Raw genomic sequence first — 13,541 nt, forward strand, 5'->3', positions numbered from 1 at the left:
GTATTTTGCATATGAAAATTCTTTTTTTTCCTAGTATATCCAGTTGTTCATTAATTATTTATTACCCAATTAATTACACTTTGATAGATTCTGCTTAAGCCTCATCTAACCTTAACGTTTACATCAACAAAAGCAAAAACTCAAAATGTATTTACATGTCTAGTTTTATGTGAAGTGGGAATGCTCGTTTTCCTTAATGCAAGAAAAAAACCAAACAGAATTGTAATGAAACATTTTTAAGTTCCAGAAAGAAATTAAATTCCCAAGTGTCATACCATTAAAACAGCATAGTTGCTGAGGGAGTAGCACTGAATGGTGGTAATATTTTCATCAGACAGAAGGATGCGACAGCCATCAGATTTCCATCCCCCTTGTCCGTTCAGGAGATCGAAGTCCCACTGAGCTGCAACAGCATCTGCTCCGTGTGCAATGCGCCGCAGCGTCACGTTGATAGGAACGTGGTGACTGGCTACGTTTAATCCATCTGTTACAAAGAAAATGTATTTGCACATAAATTTCTCAGCATGTAACTAACGCATTAAATGCTAAAACTTTCTACTGGATACACACTAATCAAAAGAAGGGAGTCAAAACTGTTTACTAAAGATCATAAAAAAGTAACAATAAAAACAAACCTATCTTGGTAAGAATAACTGGAGTTACAACTGTACGACGTTTCCCATCGTCGGCCAGATTTGTTGAATTTCCTGTTGCTGGGAAAAGCTTTCCATTGCGAAATGCAATCAGCTGAAGCTTGTAGACAGATTCATCTGCTGGTCTGATTTCTCTTTTTTGTTTTTGGGTGAAAAGGGAAGCTGGCAACTGGATAGAGGCCTCTACAATTGTGTTCTAGAAACAAACAGATTTTTAAAGTTCAAAAGAGAAAATTACATTCTTTACAGAGATTAAATTAGCAAGTCCTCTATATGTACAGAGTCAGAGATGAATGCATTGAGCAGACGATGCATTGTGATCAACCTATTCGACAGTGTTATCAAGTCATCCAGGATAAAATAGCTTAATCAGGTTATTAAAGCCTTAAAACATTTTTTAAAAGAAAAAAAAAGTTAAGATTCTGCAGTTACCTTACTTGTTACAGAGAGTAAAGTTAAAGTTGGTATCAGTAAAGTATTATGAGAATTTTTTGAGACTGGGCTATTAGCAACTAGAAGAAGCAACCAACACCAGCAGAGAAAAATGCTGCAATTGTGCACTAGTACCATTCAAAACAAAATGCTGTGTACAAACAGGGTGGTTTTACTTGTATATAAATGATACTTGAGTGAGAAGCATGCATATAATTTCATAGAATTACACAAGCATAAATTGTAATATATATCCTGCAGTGACATTCACGCAAATTAAGCGCTAAAAACAAACTGGTAAGTTGGGGAATATAACTGAGAAAAATACTCTTATGAACTATGAGGAAGTGTTTCCATTTTATACACACTCATATGGAGATGTAATACATATAGGTGAGTGTGTGTGTGTATATGCACATGCACACACAAAACCATCAGGTTCATCTTCTACTTCATGCTTAATTACAATATTACTCTGAGCAGAATATTTCACATTTTTAAGGACACTGCTAATGTCTGATTTAATATGTAATTAAGGTGAAAAATAAAGATGTATTATTACAAACTAGGAAGCATCTCAATTTCCATACTTATGAAAAAGTCAGGATCTTTCAACTTACAAAGTTACAATGAAGAAAACCACACCTACTTATTAAAATCTGTGTCCATTAAAACAATTATTTTATAATCTATTTTCATTATCCTTTATCCCTTTAATTCTTCTCACAGTCAGTTTGGATTACACAAAAATGCTAATTTAAACTTAGAAATTAGTAACAATAAACTTGCTTGCCAAATTATTCATATATATTATTACAAAGTCAGTAAGGAAACAAAGAGCATCCCACCTTTAAAGCCAGGCTTGACAGTGTATTTGAAACATTGCACTTAAAGCTTAATTGTTTATCTAGATTTCCATCTGGGTCTCTTCTCCCATAATCACTGAGTCCTGTACGGTCTGATGTAGCCACTTTCTGAAATACGGTGCAAGTCATCCCAGTGAAACCAGCAGCCTTTATTACATAGGCCTCAAGAGCAATATTTGGAGAATACTGTGACAACAAAAATCAAACATGAAATGATTTTACACACCACAGACAGGATAATAAATAATCTGAAAGGGATTCTCTGTCTTCACAGAAAAACACATCCAGAAAACCATCTTGGTTTATCTGGCAGATATAAATCTTTTCAGAGAATTGCTCTATTCCGTTCAGAAATAGTAGGCATTTCAGATAATGCCAGTGTTTATTAAGAAAAATAAAAACCTATTCAAATTCAAGAGCGAGCAAAACCTCTTCTAAATAAATAAATAAATTCATGCTTACAGTAGAATAAACCTGAGCTCCATTTGCAAGGCGATACATAGCGATTTTCTGTAGACACTGTACAATTCTGGTGCAAGCCTTGGCTTCCCTTTGTGCCATCCACAGAACACGTTCATCAGCCAACATAATATTACTTGCTATGTCCACCATGACGTCGCCAAGCTAACATGGGAGAGAAGAAAGACTCTTTTATAGGTATGAAGCATTCAGCAGGTAGGGTCATTATCGGAAAATACAAAGTGACTTGGCAGCACAAAAAGCACAAAGAAAATGGTTGCTCCTATTTCCATCACCTCATCACGTTGAGATACTGAAACACTTTGACTTGGACACTTACTCCCACTGAAGAAAAATGTAGTGCCAACAGAATGTATCTGTTTATATAGTACTTAGGAAAAAACCCATGATAAATATTTTATTAAAAGGAAAGGGTGCAATACTCCACCTTCTACTGTACTAATTGCTTAAGAGGATCATCTACAATCAACTTGGAAACCAAAACTATAAATCAACTATAATACAGTTTGCATGTATGATAGAAGATACTAGGAAAAGAGTAAACTAGGCAAAAATTAGCATACATTCCTTCTGTTCTGGTTCCTTTTAAGTTAAATCAAACTCTTTTTATTGCTTTCATGTTTGCCTTCAAATTTGCATGACCTGTTTTAGGTCACAGGTTTACATAAGAGACACAGCAAATATCCACAGGTACCAGTGTTGCTTTCAAACCATGTATTACATTGTTTTAAGTTCACAGTCCACACCCTGCCTTCTGTATGAATAACAAATACAAACTATAAAGGGAACTTACTTATTTAGGCCACTCTACCAAAAATAACGAGCACCTACAAACATTGACAACGTTGACCTATACCAGATTTTCACATTTAAGGAGCAGTGACAAATACTGGACCAAAAGTAAAGATGAGTATAATTTTTAGTTAAACTGACCAAAATGCAATTGATGGTGCCTAAATTTAAGGACTGGAATTTTCAGCTTGAAAAGACAAAGGGTAGGGTGAGGAAGGTATCTCCTTTACTATGCAGGCTTCCCTATTTTTTTTTTTTTTCAGAATATTACTAATAAAGAGAGAACATAGTAATTTGCTCTTCTTTTTAAGAATCCTTCAATATAAAGGCAAGAATTGGAATGAAAAAGTATTTGTTATTTTGAGAACTGTCTCTCTGAGGAACAGAATTTTCAATCAGTAAAAATTCTTGTATAACTTAGAGCCTTAAGTGGCATTTGCAGGCTGCAGTCCTTTCATTAAATCTTTAACAACAAAGTTAAATTAATTGAAAGTGTTTATCATTATTACTACTTGAGAAATGGTAACAAGTTTTACACATCAACAAACAGTGATTTTATAATAAACCAGCAGAAGTTGCAGAATTAAAGTTGCTTCATGCTTTTAAAATATATTACACATTACTCTTTCTCCTACTTATTGAGGTATGAACAAGTTTTTCCGACTGTATTCTAAGACAATCTGCTAAGAACTTTCTGAACAATTGTCTTGTTGCCTCTGATATGAAAGCGCTAATAATAAATTGTTATTTATTGTACTAATCTTTCAGAATAGCCTCTTTAGCACAAACTAGGGAATGAATAAAAAGATGGTGTAAATGAATCAATATGAATAACAGCATCAAGAACAGGTTCAGAGAGTAACACCCTGAGAAGTCAAGCCTTATTAATAGCTACTAAAATTTTTACATGAAAATGTACTCATGTTCTTTAAATATACCAGCAAATCACAGGCTGGCTTCAAAACAAATCCACTTAGAAAAAACCCCACTAAGATAAAAATCCTCTAAGGAGTTCTGCAAAGGACCTAGAACCAGCATTTACGGTTTGCTGGGGGTAGACAGGGAAAATTTGGCGCTTTTTTTATGCACGAGTTTGAACTCAAGGCACTGTGGTCTCCAAATTCCCAACATGCACTGTACAGTGAGATCAATATAACCTCTGTTCAGCAGTGAAACAGAGAGTTTCTACCCACTGGTGGGACTATTCAATTACTTGCATTTTTCTCCCCAACAATGAGCGTTCTCTAAGATTTTGTTTTAATGTCTTATGTTATATCCTGCAAGACAGAGGAGTACTGAAAACCTTAGAGATATGGCTCAATATTGAATAAAGACAGTCTATCACAGTGGAAGGGGAGAAGATAAGTCTTGTTTTATTCATTATTGAGAGGATCTCTGAGGCTTTCATTATTTGTGTTTTTAGATAAGAACATAGCAATGAAAACCTGTGTGACCCACTCCATATTAAATAAAAACAGACTTACTGTACCTATCTCCCTGCTCCAGTGCTGACCAGAGGTGTTACTCACATTACAGGTCCAGTGAATGCTGGATCATCTCAGCGCGAATGCAAAGTCTGTGACCATGGGTCAGCAACTTCAGGGACCTACTAAACAAACAAAAACATGGAATAGAATCTGACAATCCACTAACTCAGTGCCTGCATCTAGTGTTGGGAAGATTTCACTGCTCAGAATACTTAAGGACAAACACTTTAGTTATCTTTAAAGTGATGGCAAATTATCCAGTTACCTCTTTATATTTTTCAGCAAATCTTCCAAATTTCTCTATCATTTCAGCCACAAAAATAACATCCATTTTATCAGAAAAATTTGCTGCTTCAACTGTGTAAGCCAAGAGCTGTCTTGCTGTTGCCACTGCATTAGTGAGGTTGAGCGGCATCTAAATAGAGAACAAACATGGGCATTTGAAAAAGAACAAGACAGAGACAACACTTCACCAATTAATAAATAAGCATTGATCCAAAGAGGAGAGTAATTCCCAGAGGGATCACAGTGTTCTGAGTAGCTAAGGACCACCACCTTATCTATAAGCAAAAACATTTCCTACAAGCCAGAGAACTACTGTTTGTACTGGCAGCCAGCAACTGGGTTTTGTGCTGTTGTCCTAGAAGGGAGAGAGGTATTATGCCAAAAAAAAAAGGAGAAAAATCCCCCAAAACAGTATTGTCAACTGCTTATTTTCATTTTCACCAAAGCCAAGGCATGACAACACAAAACTCTTTAAATATAGCATTTTATAGCAAGAGAAGCCAAAAGCAATTCAAACACACCACTGCCACAGCATTCCCTCTCAATTCTGTAATTATAGGAAGCATTTGGAATGGCATACACACACAAAAAACCAAGACAGATCTCACTATGACAAAGGTTATGATTTTGCTCCTGAAACAAACCCCATGCTGGAAAATTCTTCACTAAATAAAACACAACATCCACATGCCTGAGCCAGCAGGAACCAAAAATGGGAAATTTTACATAGTACACTGGAAAGCTGTGCTAATGTTATCAGCTCATGTTCAGATGCTGTTTATCCATGATAATCCAAACTACAGAGGCTCTCCCTCTGGTTTTTGGTGTGGAGATATCTAGTCTGCCCAACTGAATTTGAGAAGTGCCACCTAAGCACAACTATATGTTTGTGCTTGCCAGTCGTAGCACTTGTACATAAATTTCAATGTGAGTAATGGAAGTTAATTTTTGGTCAATATGCTAAAAGTTATGCATTTAAAGTGCAAATAAAGTTCAAAGTCATAACACATACGGAACAAAGTCAACTTTTAAATTCAGACACTCTTTATGGTTTCTTTGAACTTTTGCTCTAATCATTAATTTCTTGTCACCTAAAACTGTACTTGTTCAATACATAAACAAGAACAGCGGAATATGAATGGTCTTGTAGAATGTTATAAAGGTTTCATTTTATTTTACGTGTGAACCTCTACTTGATTTAAGATGTTTGGCAAAGTTCTGATGTTCAAAACAGCTCAACTACCTTTGCTCAAAGGCTACAAACATGCTTGCAATATGGTTACATTTAACATTAGTCTCAGAGATAAGAAACTTCTGTGCACGATATTGCTAAAAATTCCAGGCCTACTACACATAAAAAGGCAACTTTCATAAGTAAAAAGAACTCCCAAACCCAAAACATTCTTCTTCTCCCTTTAAAAATTCAACATAGAATACCTGTGTACATTTATTTTTGAGTAGGTAAGAGGTTATCTACTTCACACATGAAAATTATTCTTCTGCTTTTCTAAAGATTCCAGTCTGATGCTTACACTTTAAACTTCCTAACACATCACAACAAAGCTGGCAACATTTAAACTTCCTAACACATCACAACAAAGCTGGCAACATTTTTCCACAACCTGAAAAATGTTGGCTAACCAAAAGCAGTTATAACAACCTTAAGTTATCTAGGCTCTTGAGCATCTAGGCTATGGAAAATAGGCCATCATTGAGTTGTCACAGACCTTGCAGAAAAATGTGAATTCCCAGGTGAGAAAAAAGCAAACCAGCAGCACTGAAGCTCTATTTAAACTAACACTTAACCTTTCTGTGTCCCAGAAAAGGACAAAGTGATCCCCAGTATCATCTCTCTCCTGTTAACCAGTCAAAAAGAAAGAACATTTGAGCCCTCAAACCTGTTTCATGTGACCAAGCCATGGCATGCACCTCTAGTGCTAGGAATACAAAGCAGTAAAGCAGAATAATTATGTCAACCTCTAAGGTTTTTTTTGGGCCAGAACAGGCATTCCCTTTTTTTTTCTTCCCTTCTCACCCCTGCCATCCTTGTTGGCCAGTGCTCAGGGGTCCTCAGGGAACCAGAGAAGGAGAACAAAAAGCTGCGTCAGCATTACTAAGTATCTGAGCACAGAGGGAGCAAGTCAGCCCATCTTACACAATAGGCAGCTTTCTTTTGCCTCCAACTGGAGCTAGCCCAAACAACTCGACATCAAGATCTCACTGTGCGTATAAATCTAAGGCATCCCAAAGGGGAAAATACCAGATTAGATCTGATTGTCCTGTCTGGGGGCTGAGACGCTTCAGATAGGTAGTGTGAAGTTTTCCCTAAAAGAAAGTGAGATGAACTGGAACACTCCAAACCCACACAACATGTAGAAATCCTACCCTGGGCTCAGGCAAGCACCACGGCCCTATGTTAAACATAAGTGGTGCTACCAACATCATCATCCAGTGACCAAGTATTATTAATAGAAAACAAACAAAAAACCAACCACCAAACTCCAAAACACCACACCAGAAACAATCTCATATTTACTTGGTTTCACCTGTTGCTGTTGATCTGATGCACAAGTTGGAAAACAAGCTTAAACCAGAAGTTCATAGCTTAATGGAGTAATTTCCAACAGACCACCTATACAGACAAGGATGGGTGCTTCACTGCAGAACAGCATTTGTGGAAGTGTGCATTAACTACATAAACCTCAAAAGGAACTTGTAGCTGAAAAACTTTGTTTCATAGCTACAATTGAAATTCTAGAACGCTCTCTTGGACTCTGGTAAGTGCTACCAGATAAAGAAGCCTTATTAAAACTCACTACTTTCACTATTTAACCCTTACCAATCATATTGAATCTACTAAAGGTTTACAGCAACAAAGTTTGACTGCCCTCCACCACTGCAATGAAAAGAGCTGTTCTCATTACAGATTAAGCCTTCCTTGTTACTTTATAGCATGTGGGCAGAACAGGGCATCCAGCTGACAAAAACAATCATGACGAGCCATTCTCTAATGCTTTAGATAAGTACAAAGAATAAAATCTTACTTGCACTTTCAATCTAGGGCACTCAGGTATACTAAACCAAGCTTTTAACCTAAACCTACAAGTTTCAGTATTGTTCTCAGAGGCATGTGTCCATCATAACCCATCTAGACCGCCTGTATTTCCAGCTTGGAGAAGATAAAAGGGTCTTCGGAGTTTTTATTTTCATTAATTAGAGTTTCATAATTTGGTTTTACAGAAATGCAAAAATTACCTGATTGAACATATAAAGAACTCGAGTCACATCATTTGCATACTGGCACCTGGAGTAGTCCTCGTCTGCCCAGTACCCTCCCCTGTCGCATCTGCGCCAGGCTCTTCTCTCATCTTGTGAGTTGCCAGGATATATCCCACTGCCAGCAGAATACCGTGTACACAGCAGGTATGCTGTGATGCCTGCCAATGTTCTGGGCCACCTGGGGAGTCAAAAGGAAAAAAAACCCTCACATTCAGACAAATTTACATGACAAGCAAATAAAAGGATTAAGCACTACAACATGAAATAAAAAGACACTCAAAACTAAGAATCTCTAAACTATTTAAAGGGCCACCTTGGCTCATCTTCAGCACTTTCAAGCTGTTCATATTTCTGTCTATTAACAAAATGAGTTCTAATGCTAGCATGCTTTTTTGAATTCTTCATGAGGTTTCAGGTGGAGAGAAGAAAGTGCTTATAAAACAACTAAAAATAGTTTACAATTTTTTGATAAAAAGCCTTGCTTACTTTATGAAAAATTCCCTGTTAACACTATAATGGCAAATTGATGCTTGCTTTCTACTTGTCCTCTACACATGCATCAATACAACTTTCAAACAACTGCATTCATATTCATACCAAACTGCAGATACGAACAGTACTTTTGCAGTATTCAAGAAACACTAGTAGCAGTAGTACAACCACTCTGATCAGTTTTGCAAACAAAATACCAAATAGAATTTAATTGGAAAAAATTTGCTCTTAATGTCAAGAAAGCAGAGAAGAATTTCTTTCACTCAAGGTATGTGAAACTATGCCCTTCTTAAGAAAAATCCTGACTTTCTCTCCACTTTCTCCTCTAATTTTACTGCATATTTTATCTGTACAAACACAGAGAACAACAAAAACCCCAGAAAATAAATTGCAATACATCTGTAATACACTTATCATTCATTAGAGCAGAACAGATCCAAGGAAAAAAATAAGAATAGAAGAAAACCATGCCTGAATTAAGATGCAATGCTGAGCAGACAGAAGGGACAAGGACAAGGAATGGCAGCCAGTCTGACTGCCCCTGCTTCTGGCTCTCTACCCCGTTATATGCATAAGCTTATATGCATAAGTGCTATTTTATAATTCGGAGCACTAATTCTTAAATTTTAGAAGCAAAAAAAGAATACATACCTAAATTGAAGAATGCTCAGTAGCTCAAATTTAACAATCCAACATGTAAGGTTTAACTAAAACTGAGAGCATGTGAGCTTCACTAATTCATCCCAGGCTTTCTGTAGTCTCATTATGTCAAGCTCCTATAGGAGTCTTTAGAGCTAACATAGCTTTTCTAAATTTTAAGTATTTCAAAGGGCCTCGTACAAAGCAGTTGAGTCCAAAAATTGGAACTGGTCAAACAAAAAAATTTGGTGTATTACACTGTGATTTTAAAGTTCCCTTTTATATCTGAACTGCATTGTAGGAAATGGCTGTTTATTCACTATCATCTAAATTAAGAAATGCTAAGAATATATTGATATCTGAAAAAAAAAAAATTCTCTGTTTGCAGGAAGATGAAGTAAACATCTTGAAGGATGTTCCATTTCCAGGAAATTAAAAATTTAAGTTATATTGCCAACACAAAAACTGAAAAAGTCAGCACCATTTTCCCTTCTTATTCATCAGTTAAATAACTCCTCTTACTGAAGTTGCTAAAATTTATCACAGTTCTTCTTTCTGAGAGAAGATAATTAGCTCCAAGGATGGACAAAGGCAAAAAAACTACACTTCTCAATTATATTAAGAGACAGAAGATATTAGCCTTTTAGGGTATACTAGAAGTCTTCTCTATCTTAAATTCCCATTTATTCTTAATTAATTCCAACCGAACAATTGTAACATGCTCAGTAATGGAAGAGAGACACTTAGTTCAGGCCATTTCAACTATTACTTAAGTTTGGGCAAGAAGTACCAAAAAGACAGTTGCTGGTGGCATCCCAGTATTACATAGGTCACTGCAACAACCATAAAAGAATTCTCAGTCAGTAAGAAAACTAATGCAAAAGACTAGATGATAAATATAACAAACTAAACTAGAAAACAAGTACTTAAATTTAACTACCTTTTGTAACAGCTTTGACATTACAAATCAGCTCTCCATATTGTAGTGACATAATTTCATTAAGAAATGGAGATGGTTATAATGGCCATTACTAGAGTATTTGAATACTAGAAGAGACAGAAGATTTAGATATCCAGCAGAGCTTCATCCAGCCCAGCAAATATTCTTTCACACACACCCAGAGCCTCAGCATCCATTTGAAGTATTTAAGAGAAATGTCACCATCAACCAATACTGGAAAGGAAAACTTACACCAGATTTGGTGATAATGGATGTAGTTAAAAGAAAGAAGAAAAAAAAATTAAAATAATTAGCACAGACTTTAAATGCCTGGAATCATATTGAGGTATTTCAGAGAATGTAAATTAATTAAAAGAATAGATATTGATTCTGCAATGGTAGCAAAAGGATTTTAGCATCTTTTAAACTGCAACCTTTAAAGGAAAAAGAAAGGACAAAAATCTTCCTCAGAAAAAATTTCAACAGTATTATAGTGAATTGCCACAATTCCAGTTGTAACCTTAGTGCAATGTTACATGCACCTCAGCAAGCTAACAAAATATCAGACTGGATCATGTCTGGCCAACTCCGGTCATGGAGAGAGCAAGTTATGCATCTGCTGGGAAGGGAGGGAGGGACAGCAGCATACAATACATGTACACTTATCCAAGTCTCTGAAATGTCAGTAGCAACAAATTGAAATATACTCTGATTCAACACAGACTGGAAAAACAAGTACAAAGATGAAATACTACTGTGCTCCCAATTTTTATGTATTTACAATAAGCCTTCAGAGAACCAAGCCAAAAAGAAAACGGGCAGATGAGGACAACTAATAAATCGCCTGGCACAGTGTTACAAGACATGCAGGCCCACAAATACCTTGCATAATACACTCAAACCTCCACTTCTAGAATGCAAAGTCAGGTTTCCAGAAACACTGCCACTGGAGTACCAAAACATAATTTCCAAAACCATTTATCAATGCTGAAATTTTTATATTAAGTTTCAACATCAAAGATGCCACTTTGAAAGGGGTATTTGTCTCTGTCTTTACAGCTTTCTAGAAGTTGTATTTTTCCAAAGCATTTTCAGTAGAAGTGTGGTCAGCTCAGTTTTCACTGAATGTATCACCTTACTGACTGAGTGTCACATGGCCTTGGAATAATTTAAATTCTGTGGTCCTGACGGAGGCTTTATGACACAACCTCCAAGACAAATATTTTAACTGAAATATGGCACATGCTGTTCCTTTTCTCACTATTCACATCTAGTGTTAAAGTAGAAAAAGACAAAACAGAGTTTCTCTCTAGTTTCTCAGACTAGAACTCAAATGTAAAACAGGTTTTTCAGGAGAGCTTTAATTACTATGCTTTTAAACAAGTAATATTTCTAAGCTATATATGTATCTTCTAGAACTTCCATAGTCATCAAACAGAAAAAAGTGAGACTACTTCAAAGGTTATTAGATTATCACAAGGTTATTTGCCTTTCCTCCCTCTTCTTATCTCCACTTTCCTTATTTTTATTACCCCCTCTTTCATTATTGTCCTTTCATTCTCCCTGAGTTTACTTTGCATTCATGTCTCTACACAGCATTTTATCATCTTCTGCCATGATCCTCTCAAAAGAATACAAGCAATGCCAGGTAGTCTTATAGTCTACACCACCTTCAGAACAAATTTAGATATGTACAGAAACATTTTACTGTTAAGACTAATGTATTATTTGTATAATGATTTAGAAAGCTTTCTACTAAACCGGACATAAAAACCAATTTAAAACTAAACAGCTCTGTGCCATAAACTCATATCACAAAAACAATACAAATGCACAGCACCATGGAGAGATACAAACAACAAACAACAGCATCTCTTAGACTCTTTACTCTCCCCTGCACAAAACCCCTTGCATGGTAAACGTTTCTTTGCAGCCCAGTGGTGAATGACAGAGAGCAACTGATTTTAGCTTTAGCTACATTTCCCTTATTCCCTAGTTTTCCTAAATGAATGTTAAGCTGTACCATTCTCAGTGATGAACTGTTTCTTCCCAATACCTGTATGACATGAGCTAGAGGCATTCTCCATTTTCCATGAAAGAAGGAGGACATCCCTCCAGCAGAGCTCAAAAGGTGATTAATGGCATGAAATTCTTACCATGCAAACAAAGGCTATGTAAGTTTGTATTCTTAATTTCTTGTGAGACTAAGCTTGAATATCTTTCACAGTTCACCCAACTGCTAGCAGAAGTGCAAATCTGGGCTGTATTAACACTCTTATTTCATTACTCCGTATAATTAGGTGCTCAAAATTTATCACATATACATGAGTGTAGACAGCTGTGGGGGGAAAGATGGTTCATTTACGTTTAAGCACTTTAATTTCATTTCAGGGGGGGGAAAAAAAAGGCAGACCATGACATTATAAAAGAATCCTTTCTTTCATACATATTAATTCTGTTTTGAAAGCACTCATTTCTTTAAATGAACAGTAACTTTTAGTTACAAAGTTACAATGAGTTTTTATATCATAATTTCATTAGCTTACAGATAGTCCAGTCTCTTTTTATTTCATCTTAGTAAGCCTCTAAATTTGGCACGATAATTACAGTTTTAAAATACATACACCCAATGAGTAATACTTTTTAAAAACACAATTCTTATATTTAAAAAATAATTTTATCAGCTACCAGCATAAAATTACACTAAGAACAACAGTTAAAGGATTTACTGAAGTGGAAGTATTTTAACATGCAAACCGTATTTTCAATTTAATCATTGATTGTAAAATCCTCAGGGAGTTTATCTGAGTAAGACTTAGAATTTTTAAATTAAAGAAAACATAGTCCAGGATGAAGTTTTTGCCTAACCTTTATAAACTATGCTGAGCCAATACCGAGCCAAACACACTGAAGACAAACACCCTCCTTTGCTACTCTTTGCTATCCCATCTCTGCAGGGATAAAAATCTGGATGCCAGTTTTGAAACACCATCCAAGCTAAAATGACTAACCAGTTCCAACTAAAAAAACCTATAAAATCAAATACACCTAGGATCATTTACAGCCATCTGCTCAGAACGATTTTCTCACTAGTCAAAGCCTTATTTCCATATGTTCTCAAAGGTGAAAAATTACTCTTTATTATTACTCTACCCTAGCTACAAGAAGAAGTCTGTTATAGCAAACCCAGACACAG

At 35.9% G+C, this 13,541-nt stretch overlaps 1 protein-coding gene across 1 annotated transcript in view; it reads right to left on the reverse strand.

The window, feature by feature from the left end:
* Nucleotides 1-13,541, reverse strand: part of ADGRA3 (adhesion G protein-coupled receptor A3) — a gene marked incomplete at its 5' end in the record, with an annotated part of 54,132 nt that overhangs the window by 9,823 nt on the left and 30,768 nt on the right. The window contains 6 exons of the mRNA XM_084204310.1: nt 276-484; nt 636-849; nt 1,934-2,137; nt 2,414-2,575; nt 4,976-5,125; nt 8,251-8,452. Of these exons, the coding sequence (XP_084060436.1) occupies nt 276-484; nt 636-849; nt 1,934-2,137; nt 2,414-2,575; nt 4,976-5,125; nt 8,251-8,452 (1,141 nt within the window). The remainder of the gene's footprint in view (nt 1-275; nt 485-635; nt 850-1,933; nt 2,138-2,413; nt 2,576-4,975; nt 5,126-8,250; nt 8,453-13,541) is intronic.

Source organism: Fringilla coelebs (genome assembly GCF_963513975.1).
Source record: "Fringilla coelebs genome assembly, chromosome: 4".
NCBI classification, from domain to species: domain Eukaryota; kingdom Metazoa; phylum Chordata; class Aves; order Passeriformes; family Fringillidae; genus Fringilla; species Fringilla coelebs.